The sequence below is a fragment of the Solanum dulcamara genome, chromosome 9, assembly GCF_947179165.1.
Source record: "Solanum dulcamara chromosome 9, daSolDulc1.2, whole genome shotgun sequence".
NCBI lineage: Eukaryota > Viridiplantae > Streptophyta > Magnoliopsida > Solanales > Solanaceae > Solanum > Solanum dulcamara.
This window is the reverse complement of record NC_077245.1, coordinates 4,195,753-4,209,686: the sequence shown is the minus strand read 5'-3', so window position 1 is coordinate 4,209,686 and position 13,934 is coordinate 4,195,753. Positions and strand designations below refer to the sequence as shown.

The window sequence follows — 13,934 nt, the reverse complement described above, 5'->3', positions numbered from 1 at the left end:
CGATTTCATTTGTTTATAACTAATTTTAAAGCAATGAAAAATAAATTACAATCACAAATAAAATTTAAAGAAATAAAAATATTTTATTAATAATCCTCCCTTGTTTCTTCTTCTTGAATTTTCTTCGTGATTCGAGAATTATTAATAGCATATTTTTTTAACGTAGGATAATTTAAATCTCTTCGAGATATTAATCTCTTTATGAATATTTCAAAAATTTATAAAATATGCAATATATCTTTTTAAAAAAATATATTAGAGTAGCCTCCGAAAACCCAATTCCGATGTCTACATCATTTTTTCACTATTAATACATGAAACTAAAACGAATAAATGGGGTAAGTGGGTTGGTCTTTAGTGGGACCTAATTTGTTTAAAAGATGGAAAAGGACAAAACTCATCTAATGCATCCAAAGTCCTAAATTCTTTGCTTGTCCCTTGTGCTAGGTTCGACGTATTCCCTTTGCCTCCATCGCTATTACAATCTTCCAAAGTCCTACAAAATTTAATAATTTTAAACAGAAAAACAAAAATAATTTTAAATTTTATCTATATTATTTTCTCTTTTAATATGATATGGAAAATAAAATAAGTAATTCATTTTTCCCCATTTTGTCATTGGATCCATTTTAGGGTGACGTAAATGGACATAAATGGATCATTACTCAACTCTGTCAGAAGGTATTTAGATAGGTTGAGGTTGAATTGAGTCAAGATGGGATAAATTTTTAAGGAAAAATTATTTTATTAGATATACATCCATGCTATATGTACATATTAATTGTATCTATGTTTTTAAATAAATACTTATCTTACCACTAATTAAGAGTTTTTTATCATATATTGAGGAAGATACTCCTAGATGCATGTATTTTTACTATTAGATATACTAAAATAGGGAGAGAGGTGAGCGAGATGAGGAAGAAGGCAAGCGAGATTTGTCTATACATCCCAAATATATGCGAACTCACTTTAATACAGTGTATTCTCAAATACATATATCTGAAATCTGGACATATCTGACCATACCAAAATTTGTAAGATTCGTAATCTTGTAAATTATGAGGTATTTAAGTAATTAGCTCATAAACTAGAAGAACTTATGTAAGCTTCCCCAATTTTTAATTCAATCCATCTAATGTTTTCTTTCTATTTATTTAATTACCGTACAAAACGAATACAATTTCTTCTTCTTCTCTATTATAATTATATATAACATATCAAACAAATTAATTTAAATATTTTGACTATTTTTCATAGGTCAATGTCGGCTTCATACTTGGTCCAAATTATTTCGAAAGATCTCCTCAAAATCATTGATATGGCTATCGAAATGTGAGCATCAGCATATAGGTTCCAGATCCAAGTGGTAGTATCAGACCCTTTAGCTATTGTTCTTGAGAAATTATCCAGTCTGGCCCATTCTTTGAAAGAATTTTTTACGGAATCCCTATCAACCAAAATTTTAACTTCTTGTTTCGGCGAAAGAATAATCATTGAATCTTCCCCTTTTCGAACAACACAACCCTACTATTGAATTGAGTTAATAAATGGCGGGTTAACCTCTCAAACTTGATCAGGCTGGGCAAATCATATGTTTGTGGGAAAATGTTGCCATCACTATCCCAAATCAATTTTATAAAAAAGACTTTTCGATTATTATGGTTTTAATCGATCCTTTTATTATAATTTATTTAAATATGTTTTGTTTAACATCACCCAATTTCACAAAAAAAAATGAGAAAATTAAGTGGATCCGTGTGGTATAGAATCCTTGAAGTATAAAGCCCAACATATGATAACCTGCTGACTTGTTCCATAGAACAAGATGGGCTTATTGTGGAGTCCACTAAACCCAAATAGAAATGTTCAATTTTGAAGATGGGCTTCATTTGAGCCCACTAAATGGAAGAAATTTCTTTAATTTTTTTCCATAATTCCTACTACCTTTGTCATTGATAGGGGTCATGGCAATAAATTATAACTTAGGCTCGATCACTTGGGCGGCCTTAGGCGGACACGCCTCCAAAGTGCAATGGAGGTCACCAACCTAGGCCATGTGTTGTATTGATCGTCTATTGAATCCATCCATGTAAGTTAATTCCTACTACCACTTGCACTCTAGGAATATTTGTTTTATTTTAAATCTTTTTGTTTTATTTTTCTTCTACTCTAGTATTATATAAACAATTTATCTGTTGTAGGTGAAAATTCGTTATTCTGATTTTTCTCTTTGTTAAGGCCCTTCACGCGAGGTGAACGGTATCTATGAAGTGGAATCTATTTGTCTTGGCTTCCAACATCAAAAGGCTCTGAAACTGCTATATAGCTAGGCTACGAGATTGATTTTTTGATGATAGAAAAAGAGAGGAAAGGGAAGCCATGGGCCATGGCCACTAAATAAGATTGAAAGCCATTCCAAAGATTTCATAATTTTGGTTATTGTGAGTTATTTCTTGCTCGGACACTCTAAACTTTTTCCAATGGATCGTTATGAACTTTTATTATATTGTATGAAGGAAGTGAGTCTGCGAGTTGATTTTCGAATGGTCTTACAATTTTTTTTTAAAAAAAAAAAATTAAAAAATAAATGAATTTTAAAAAATTTAACCAAACAATTACAATAAATCATAGCACTATCTCAATATCATTGTTTGGAGAGCATCATCTCAATAACTTTATTTTCGTTATATTGATATTTACATCCATTCTTTTATATCGATGATCTATCACGCACGACTCAGGCAGACTCTCTACTCGTGCGCGTGCCTATTTCGCTTTAGGGGGTATCAGAGCGAAGTTTTAGGTAAAAACCTTTCGATTTCTACAACTTTTATCTTTCTAAATCAGAAAACTTACCTCTTCATATAAAGTCTCAATTAAAACCCCTGCCATATTTTAACGTTACAAATATTTTCCACACGACCTCTCAAATTGTGGCTCAGACAAAAATAAATAAATATTAATCAAACTCAAGATACATGCAAAGAAGGTATTAATCAAAGAGACCAAACCACGTCTTAGTGGGTATTTTTATCTACGTCTCAATATTTACGTCAAATTAATAAATATATTATATGTAATCTACATAAATTTTTAATATTTAATTATAATTAATTAATATACATTCTTACTTCTATTAAATTATTTGACTGTAGTAAATTTATACTATTTGATATAAATACTTAGTTGCGAGTATATATTTACCATTTTCTTTGCTAAAGATCCAACAAATAAACAAGATTGTCGATATGAAACAGCTCGAGTTGTGCTATGTGAGATCTACATGATTTTCTTAATAATAAATTTTCTTCATCAATAATATTTTTTTGATGTTTGGTCAATTGGTGAATGAGTCTTGCCATGTGAGATCTAGATGGTTTTTTAAAATATGTTTATTATGAAAAAAAACATTTTTTTTGGTGTTTGGTTAATTGGTGAATAGATTTATTTTTTATGAAATACTTTTTGTTTTAATTTATGTTCAAATTTCGAGAGTCAAACAATTTAATTTTGACTGCGAATTCGAGCATGAAATCTTTAAAACTACATAAAAGAAATACTATAAGTTACAATAATTAATAGTTCAAAATATTTAAATATATATATATGAAAAAAATTACGATAAAAAAAAATTGTTTGAATCTAAAAATTCTAAATATAACATATAAATTAGGAAAAAAAAAATAAATGAACGAATAAGAATAATATTGACAAATCTAAGAGCGAAAATGACTTGCGTCATAAGTGAGAGAGGTCATCTTTCTCCTTTTGATAAAATTATATTTTCCCTCTAAAACTATTTTCAGTTACCAAATACTAGAAAATGACTTCTTTTTTTAAAGGATTTTTCTAACTAAAACGAGATATGCTTTTATCCTGATCAAAATATTTGACAAGCACATATTATGGGTGCTAATTATTGAATCAAATAGTAATATTTAATAGTTGACCATCACGGGAAAAAGTATTTATGGAGTAATAAAATATAGGTTAGGGTGAGATGGTTCAAGGATTCCTGCAACACCCGCTCTCAAGTTCGTACACTTGAAAATGAAAAAAATCTTATTGAGAGTATCGCTTTCAGAAATGAACTCTGGAATGAGTGAATCTGAATTCAGTCCACCCCACCAAATATAAATAAATATGCCATATGCTTACTGTGACCTTACTTACTATATATTAAGAATTGAGTAAAGTTTTTTGACATTGTGAAATTATTGGCATTAATTATCTCAATGGGTTGCAACAAAGAATTCTGTAAAGATTATTTGGAATTGAAGGCAGAAGAAGCTAGTTGTCGTGATTTATTTAGGATATTTTATTCATGTGAATTAGAAAAAAAGAATTTCTTGGATGCACCTGAAGGAACTGACAAGATACGAGGTATTCAACGGCGATGGATCATTTTTGCCTCCTGTCTCTATGCAGAGATTCTTAATTTCTGTGAGAAGGCCCATGAACATTATAGGTTCTAAAGTTGTACTCTTCTTGAATTATCCTTCATGTAATGGTGGTCTTCTCAAGCTTTTCTTCAACATAATCCTAGGTAATTTGATTGAGTTTTCATCCTCTTATGTTTTCCTTCTTTTGGTATTTTCGAGCTGAGGATCTTTCAGAAACAGTCTCTCTACTTCGGAGAGGACGTAGTGATAAAGTGTGCATACATTCTAACCTTCTTATACCCCACTTTGTGGAATTTTATAACTGGGTATGTTGTTGTTTTTGTTGTTTGAGTATTCATCCTAAATTCACTACTAAAAAAAACGAGAATTTCCAATGAATGCGTATATTGGAAGGCCGAGAAAAATATGGGATTTTTGATTGAAAATTTATCGAAAATATTTTCTTGCGAGCCAATTATCACTAAAGTGGCTTAATTAAGTAGCCATCGAGGAGTTTGTTTATTCTCTCATTTCTTCGATCATCTCTTCAAAAAAATTAGAGATCGTTTTCGTAGTGAATAATTTTACGATTTTCAATCTATAACAACTTTTTTATTTGGTCTTGAGACCAGCAATATGAGCAAGCTCATGCAGTTACACTGTGAGAGTAATACGAACAATTAAGGTTCATATAGTTGACTCTAATCTATTTGAAATTGAAGCACAATTGTTATTTTTTCTATTTTCTTGAAAAAATTGTGATATGTCTTGAATTAAATATTGAATAAGAAAATAAATTAAGAAAGTGAATTGCTCTTCTAAAAGGAGAAGAAGAAGAAGAAAATGATGAACATGTTTATTGACATGTATTTTAGGAAAATTTTCAATTATATAATTATGATTTGTTACAGGAGAGGTAATAAGACCGGAAATGAAATCAGAGAATTTTACATCTATGGTCGGAAAACTTGATTGGAGGGTTGACTTAGACAAGACAAAAAATGTGGGGGACAGCTACTATATTCCTTCACTCTCTATTATGGCTGCTAAATTGTCCTATGAAAATGAAGCCTTTACCAAGAAAGTCATCACACATAATTGGCAGGTATTATTAATATTGTTGGTATTTCTATGAGAAAATGATAAGATCTGCGTATAATTTATTTTTTCAGACCTTACTTTATGAATTTTATTGAGTTTGTTATTGTATAAATATCATTGATAGTTATAATTAGCCAAATTTACGTATATTATACATGAATTATATATATTTGTTGGCTATTTCTTTGGACTTGTGACTATTTAAGTTACATCCCCTATTTATGTAGCAGAAACAGACTTTACATTTTACTATACTAAACTTTTGGAGAATTAATTCATAAATTCGAAAGATTAATGAGTTTATAATGTTTATTTTTATTTTGCAGATGGACTTCATAAAGTGTTACAGCTTTTGGAATGGTATGTTCAGTGCCGTCCTTTTCTATTACTAGATGTTAGGTGTTGTTCGGCCCAAGTTTTCAAATATTTTTGGCAAGTTATTATTTGTTGAAGTTTTGGTGAAATTTCATCATGTGTTTGGCCATAAATTTTTTCAAGTTTTGAACAAAAAATATTATTTTGTATTTATAAGTTCTAAAAATTATTAACAATACTCATAAGTTTTGTGTTATCATTTTATAATGAACATGTTCCGTTAATAAAAAAATCTTATAACATAATTGATAACAATCAACATCATAATAACAATATGGTCAAGAGCAATACATTAATCGAATTAAAAACAAATTGTTCTTTTTTCCTAATCTTGTCACTCAAACTATTCTTTTCCAGGGAGATAATAACAAACTATTCTTTTATAAAATATTCCCACATTGTACTAACAATCTCTTTCCGACAAGCTATCATCACTTTCATATTCAGTGAATATTCAATGACTGCTTTGATGTTCACGCAAAAATTATGTAATACGGCACAAACAACTACTATTTTTACCTGCATGTCTAAGTCATAGTTATTCATGCCTTGCATAGTATTCTGAATCTACTTTTTCACACACGAAATGTTTTTATAGATAAGTTTTATTTAATGGTGTTGATTGACCATATTAATCGAGTAAGTTAGTTGGAATTAATAAATGATGGGTGTTTTTATAAAATATAAAAGTTTGGGGTAATTTTTAAAACTTCCCAAGTTGACAAGTTCTAGTTTTTTTCTAGAACGTAGGAACTTGAGATTTTTGCCAAATATATTTGCCAAGTAATGTTTAAATATATGGACAACACTAGTTCCCAATTATTTTTCAATTTTTTTCCAAAATTTACTTGGAGTCAAACGCTTACTAAGGTACTTTTATTATTTTTAATTATGAGTATCAATAAACAATAGGGTTCGTAGGAATGACAACAGGACTGGATGGAATATTCAATTTTTTGTCTAGTAATAAGAAAAGTACTTATATAATTTTTAAAAAGATCTTACGAAATTAGCTTGAATACAAAGTTATGCACTACTTGAAGATCAGAAAAATTATTAATATCCCACGTAAGTAGTGATGGGTTATTTTTTCTCTTTATTTGATCTCATTACATCCACACCCTATTAGCTAGATTTTGGGGATGACTTACACCAAATGTTTATTTTTTATCATGATATCAAAATCAGATTGATTCCAATTCATGATTTACTCGATATTATGTCGGTTTGCAGCTTACCAGGAAGTATACACCACACAAGCCATTATGTTTCAAGACAAAGTTGAAGATTCAAACCTAGTTGTAGTGGCATTTAGAGGAACCATCCCATATAATGCAGACCACTGGATCACAGATGTGGACCTTTCATGGTATGAGCTTGAAGGTGTAGGTAAGCTACATGCTGGATTCATGAAAGCATTGGGCTTGCAAAAGAACACAGGCTGGCCCAAAGAAATAGATGAAAGCCCAGACCAAAAACTATTTGCATATTATCAAATCAGAAAAGAACTGAAAAGGATATTGAGCAAAAATGAGAAGGCAAAGTTTATACTGACAGGACATAGTTTAGGAGGGGCATTGGCAATTTTATTTGCAGCAATATTAACTTTGCATGAAGAGGAATGGCTGTTGGATAAATTGGAAGGAGTTTACACATTTGGACAACCTAGAGTTGGGGATCCACAATTTGGGAACTTCATGAAGGACAAGTTCAACAAGTACAATGTCAAGTATTATAGACATGTTTATTCCAATGATATGGTTCCTAGGTTGCCATATGATGATACAACCTTCTTCAAACATTTTGGATCATGTCTCTATTACAACAGCCTCTACTATGGCAAGGTAAAGTTTCTCATAAATTTGGATTACGCCTTTTTTTTCAAATAAAGGTGGTCTCAGAGTTAGTTTGCAATTCCACTTGGTACTTGTAACCTCTTACTAGCAAAGGTATCAAATGTTCGTCAACGCTTAGGCAGAAGGGAATAAATTGCATAACTTTTCTTGTCTTTTTTGAAATTCTAACACGTATCTCCCATGAATTTCATTCCACTAATTGACCACTAAGTCACAAGGTTTACTTCATTACCCTAAAAGTTAATACCTACGAGTGTTTTTCGAAAGTCTGGATTATTTTTTTACATCAAGGGGGAGAGGAGGGAGTACTGCTATACTATAGATGGAGTTTGAACCTCCACCTCAACTACGAAGGCAGGGAGCTCACCAAGTGATCTAGCCCTCAACCCCTAGTCTGTTAATTATTTGCCTTATGTATCAATTGAAACAGCTCAATTCTTTTTTTGTTGTAATGCAGGTAATGGAGGAAGAACCAAACAAGAACTACTTCTCTGTGCTATGGTATTTTCCCATGTTACTGATTGCAGTATATGAGTTTATTAGGGGGTTCATCCTCCCTTGGATAAAAGGCAGTCATTACAGAGAAGACTGGTTCCAGATAATGTTTAGGATGGTAGGGTTGGTGATTCCAGGGTTATCAGCTCATACTCCTATAGATTATGTTAATCTAACTCAATTGGGAACAGTTCTTCACCTGCCACAATCAGCTAATCAAGATCGTCTTAAAGGTGATTGAATTTCAAGATTCAGAGTCATTTAAAAATAAGACAATAAAATTATTCCAACCTATTGTAAAATCAACTCTACGGCTTGAATATTTCATTATTATTAATATTTTGTATCGTATTGGCTTGTGATGAGTTTGTATTATTTATGTAATATGATCAATGAGGATTCATTTAACCAACCTCATCGTTACGTTGTTTGGAACTGAATGGTGGTTGTAGAATCAGGTCACAGTTACGTATAACTTACCTCGTGGATCAAATCTGTAGATGATGCTCTTTTTTAGGGGTTTCAGATTTTTAATCCAATTGTCGTGCCATAAGTTATTAGCTAGCCTAGTTCCCACTGCTCGCTTAAGAACATGTAAGCAGATCAATTTTTTATTCATGTTGCAAATGTGAAACTTTTCTTTTGAGTCGATGGTCTATCAAAAACAACTTCTTCACTCCACAAAGGTAGAAGTAAGGTCTCCGTACATGACCATAGTGTCCCATATATAGTTTTTTTGAGTTGTATGATGATCTTTGGTGATGGAGGTAGGGATAAGGAAATTACATTTCAAACCCATAAGCTTGTTGTTCACATTATAAAGTAGGGAGTTTGTCATTTGGGTGTCAGAAGCATAAAACAAAAACTAATTTAAAAGAACTAGTGGATTATTGGAAAATTCATTACATACAGATCGAATCAAAGGATATGTTTTTAGAATCCTACAGAGCAACGAGAATTTGGTTGAAGATGTAGGTGCTTGAAGTAGAAAGAAAAAAAATCCTTATAATTGGAGCATCAAGATGGAACTTGAGTTGCACTTCACACTATTCGACATCCATGGACCATGGATACTCTTCATTCTGTTCATGCCTCGGACTTAATAAATCATTCAGTAGGCAGATACCATCGTACATGGGGGAATTCGACTACCCTACAGCACTGATTTCCATAAAGAGCGTCTTGAAAAACACCATTTTCGAAGCACTCACTTATTACCAGAATTACATGATCTGACCCATTCACTACCAAAAATACAGAAAAGTTCATCAGGAAAGAAAGGATTTAATCATTCAATACCAAATTTAAACTTGTGCAAGGATACCAATGTAAAGGTAGGAGAATACCTCATAACTAGAGGGTGGTTGTAACATCAAAATGCATGGCATGTAAAGCAGCCACTCAGAGACCCTATTTGGCGTGTCTGACGGAAAGATAAGGCCTTGCTGGAGGATCTTGTCACTTCATGTGATTGGTTGGCTAACATTGAGCTTCTCATTTCATGGGCCTTTTTCTGTGCCGATCTAAGTTTGTTCATAATCTTATCCATGGATGACGATCTCTTTTTCTCCAGTTTCATCTGCATTATATTTATACAGGTAGCATGTCTTCAATTTGCAAAAAGAAAACGCCTTCATTTTATTAGTGCATATGCAAGTACTGTCCATTCTTCTGTCCTCTATATAAATGTGAAATGTGAACAATAAATCTTCCCTCCTTATTACATGGATTCAGAAAACTACCAACAGATTGTAGCATCCATTAATGAGAGCATATAATATAGAAGATTGTAGCAAACATGTGAGATTTCTAGACAATTAGGCCAAATAGCATATAATATAGCAGATTAACAAGATATATCTTCTCTCATCCCCTTCAGAATCTTGTAAGATTTCCGTGTCACTAAGGTCAACCATTATATGAGAAAATGACATATAAGTAAGAATGCATCTAATCTCCCCACCCCGCAAAATTTTATCAAGGGCTAACATAATTATATCAGTTTTAGAATCCACCGCTCATCTTTCAAGTTGTATTTTACCTGGAATAATGTAAAAGTTCAGTGAGGGAAGAATATCAAAAGGTTATACAAGCCTAGTTCACTGCCAGACATCTCGACAAAGGATTTTTGACTTTTGAGATAAACCGAATCTTACAAACACTGGTGGAAGTTACTAGATCGTTACCACTACAACATAAACAGCCTTTTCCAATTCAGAAAACTACTGTAACAAGTTTTTGTTAATTGAAATCATATTTAACAAGTTTTTGGATTCAGTTGCCATGTGACCAGGAGGTCACAGGTTCAAGCCTTGGAAACAGCCTCTGGCAGAAATGCAAGGCAAGGCTGCGTACAATAGACCCTTGTGGTCAGGCCCTTCCCCGGACCCCGCGCATAGCGGGAGCTTTAGTGCACCGGGCTGCCCTTTTTTTGCAATACACTCAATTGAAGCCATATAGTTGATGAACCAAATAAGCTTATGAGCAACAGAAAGAAGCTTTAGGAACGAAAAAGTGCATGGTGGAAGTATGTGATTATAGACCAACCTCTAGTTTCCTCATTGCTGCCTCTGCTTTTGCCTTTTGCAGGTTCTCCCATGCAGTGATTCTAGCTTCTTCCCTCTTAATCCTAACATTTCAGAAGAAAACAGAGACAATTAATACCATGAATTGAGAAACAAATGCATTTTGATACTTGGAGAAAGAGAGGTTAAAGAGCATGAATGTGGTCTATCCTTTCTCGAACTGTACAGCTTAATGAGAATTTAATGATCGTAATCAACTTGAGATCAGATAAACGATTAAGGTAATGTACATGTAAAACAATATTTTAGGAGAACAATGCAAATGAACATAACAACACAAGGAAGGCATCTAACAGTCAGCTGGATGTTTTCCCTTCCCTTGTGTTTGCATCTTCTACAAAAGATCTATCAGCTTTTCCTTTTCTATTTGAAATACTTCCAATCACCTTAGACTACCATCAAACTACTCTAATTGACAATGCTTCAAAATAATTTATTTACAAGCTAAAAAATAAAATAGCATCACTTACTTTGAAATACTCGTTGATGTGTCTGAAACATCCCAACCAGAAGACCGAATTTCCATAGCTTTCCTTTTCCAGTCATCAAGTTCCATGCTCCTACCTGGAATTCGAGCTTTCTGTTTCTTTGACCACCTAGTCACTGTAACCCGTTCATCAATTGGAACATCTCTCATTTCTGCTTTAGAAGAAGGCACACACTGCAATTCTACAAGTGGTAGAATAGATGGAGTTGAAGGAGAGAAGGATGACTGTCTTATAGGAGATGAGGACGGGCTTGCCTCGGGGCTCATTTGAGTGGCCATATCCCTCCTTGATATAACTCGTGACACAACATTGTCTGCATCTTGAATATCATCCCCACTCTCATCTACAGATCAGATTTACAAGAAAGTTAAATGAAACCGGAAGGCAATCATCATTTCTTCACAAATTACACAACCGACAGTTATGACGATTCAAAGGGTGGCACAGATGAACTTAAAGATGTGTATATCTTTTTCAATGTAGGGGAAAATTCAAAATTGATAATAGGCAGTGATAACTGACAAATAAGTTATTGCATCTCCAAAAGCGAAGAGAACATGCAAAACTACCAAACACCCCCTGGCAATTGGGTTATGCAATATGGTTTACAGTTAATAGGTGACATATTTCCTCTTCCTTCTAGAAATTACTGTCTAAATTATTCTAAGTCACAGTCATGATGCTGCAATGCAAATCAATGTGCAACTTCTTAGTTAGATTAAGCAAGCAACCAATCAACTGGGAAGACAAATCAGTACCTTGGGATATTGGCAAGGTCGATAAACAGACCAGTTCAGAGCATCCATGTACACTAACTGACCTTGCCATGCATGGTTCTGCGAGCGCACGGAAGTTTCCACTGCCCAAGTTGCCTCCGCATCGAACTGACAAACCATCAGTTGTCATCACTCCAGTTGATAAAGGGGAATTGGCTAACAGATTACAACCATTTCCTCCCTTAAAAACAGGTGGTGCAGGAGAATACAATGAATAGTAAGCTTGACCAGGAGGACCAAGAGGCCCACTTTTGGATTTAGGTCGCCTCTGTGGCTGCTGTAATGAAGTTTTAACAGAACTATCTCCTGAGACCGGGCTAAAAATCCACCTCTCTGCATCTTCCCATTTGGAAGGCAATGTCCTTCCATTATTATAAGGCAGCAATGCAGTATTTACCTGCCTCCTATTAGAAGATGAATGCAGTGGCACACGCTCTGAACTCCAGCCTTTTTGAACCCCAACACTGGAATGGCGATAATTAGGCGTTCTTGGACTTGGAAATGAACCAGCTCGGCTACTCGGAATAGAGGTTTTCTTCATGACTCCAAAACGCGGAGAAGAAGAGTGGCAGGGGTTAATCACAGCATTGTTTAGATCTAATGAAGCGGGTCTTCGCCTATCTGGTTTCTTCAGTAGAGATCCCGACCCAAACCTCCGGTCTTGACATTCTATTCCAACAAATTTTGCAAGCCAAAGAAAAAAGGAAAAAAAAATTGGTTACCCACAATGTGTGGTGAATTGCTTTATGCTTCGAAAAGCTTTAGTCTGCAGTACCTTTGAGAGCTTGAGAAAAGGAGTTTCTTGCGGAATCAAAAGACAGATTTTCATCCTCTGTCTCAATCTCGCTGTTCTTCTCTGCCTTTTGAACTGGAAGACAGTGAATTTGTGACTATCACATGAAATATTGAAGAATCTAATTTTATGAGGCTTTTGTAGGAAGCCAGCTGAAAGAGTTGAAAAAAAAGAGTTATGAGAGTACCTTTTGCTTTTTCCTTTCTGCCAAGATGACTATTTCTGTGTACCATGGCTTTGTTTGGATCTGTCACTGTACCACCCGAAGCTTCACGGCATTCATGCCCTGCCAAATGCTGCTTCAATCAAACATTTCAGAGTCTTCGAAGTGGACAAACTCCAAAAAGTAGAGTTAGTAACACACTATACCACCAATTTCCACATAAAAAAGAACTAAGCCAATGCTTGTTAATTTATTTTTTTTAATTTCCAGTACAGAGAAATGTTCGTTCTTTCACCATAAAAGCATTTTCTCTCAACTTCATCGGTTATTTTTATTATCCAAAATTGTGAGATGATGCATGATGAGATCTGAATAAACGATTGATTTAGCTTAAGCTTACGGAAGCTGAAATTGTCTTCACTTTTATATTGCACCGAAGAGGAATAGCAGAGAATACACGTAAATTCTGAGAAACCAAACAGGTAAGAGACTGTGAAAAGTAAAAAAACGAAAGAAAACGGAGCTGAAATAGTACTTGAGAAACATCGGAAACGGAAGAATCCTGATCGTGAGCATCGGAAGCGAATGAGCACCGGTCAACGCTGCCAGAAGCAGAGGAGAAGATGCTAAAATTAGAATCGCCGGTATAAATAACAGAGTCCGGACTAACATCTCGAACACTTCTACTAAATCCTAACCCCGATCTCGAATCCTGAAACCCTAGCTCCGGCATTGTCAATTGTTTTTACATCTTCAACTTCTCGGTAATCACACCGGAATTTCAATCTCCGTCGCCGTCGCCGTCGTAGCAAACATGTCAGGGTAGTATACTGACTTTACAAAGTTATATGAAAATGGCAACGTATATATATTATAGCAATGTACTATAAAAGATGGTTTACTGTTACTGCTATAGA

At 33.8% G+C, this 13,934-nt stretch overlaps 1 protein-coding gene and 1 pseudogene across 3 annotated transcripts; one reads left to right on the top strand and one right to left on the bottom strand.

Moving 5' to 3' along the window:
• The first annotated feature begins 4,200 nt into the window (after positions 1–4,200).
• Positions 4,201–8,652, top strand: LOC129902927 (triacylglycerol lipase OBL1-like; annotated as a pseudogene). Its single transcript, XR_008770169.1, has 5 exons — positions 4,201–4,549; positions 5,297–5,490; positions 5,813–5,846; positions 7,095–7,705; positions 8,175–8,652. The product of XR_008770169.1 is annotated as a triacylglycerol lipase OBL1-like (transcript).
• A 426-nt stretch (positions 8,653–9,078) lies between these two features.
• LOC129903104 (uncharacterized) lies at positions 9,079–13,934 on the bottom strand. Of its 2 annotated transcripts, XM_055978592.1 has the most exons (9): positions 13,716–13,934; positions 13,553–13,619; positions 13,042–13,150; positions 12,837–12,929; positions 12,044–12,730; positions 11,268–11,628; positions 10,760–10,841; positions 9,559–9,791; positions 9,079–9,456 (listed from the first exon to the last, which is right to left on the bottom strand). In XM_055978592.1, the coding sequence occupies exons 1-8, from the start codon at positions 13,748–13,750 to the stop codon at positions 9,585–9,587; spliced, it is 1,641 nt and encodes a 546-aa protein (XP_055834567.1). In that variant the 5' UTR covers positions 13,751–13,934; the 3' UTR covers positions 9,079–9,456; positions 9,559–9,584. The 2 variants fall into 2 exon arrangements, with proteins under 2 accessions (XP_055834567.1, XP_055834566.1); XM_055978591.1 differs by having other exon boundaries at positions 13,553–13,934.

Coding starts and splice junctions, on each gene's coding strand:
- LOC129903104 (XM_055978591.1), bottom strand. CDS start 13,750: ATGCCGGAGCTAGGGTTTCAGGATTCGAGATCGGGGTTAGGATTTAGT. Junction 13,151..13,552: donor CCGTTTCCGATGTTTCTCAA/GTACTATTTCAG, acceptor TGATTGAAGCAG/CATTTGGCAGGGCATGAATG. Junction 9,792..10,759: donor CAGCAATGAGGAAACTAGAG/GTTGGTCTATAA, acceptor AATATAATGCAG/ATGAAACTGGAGAAAAAGAG.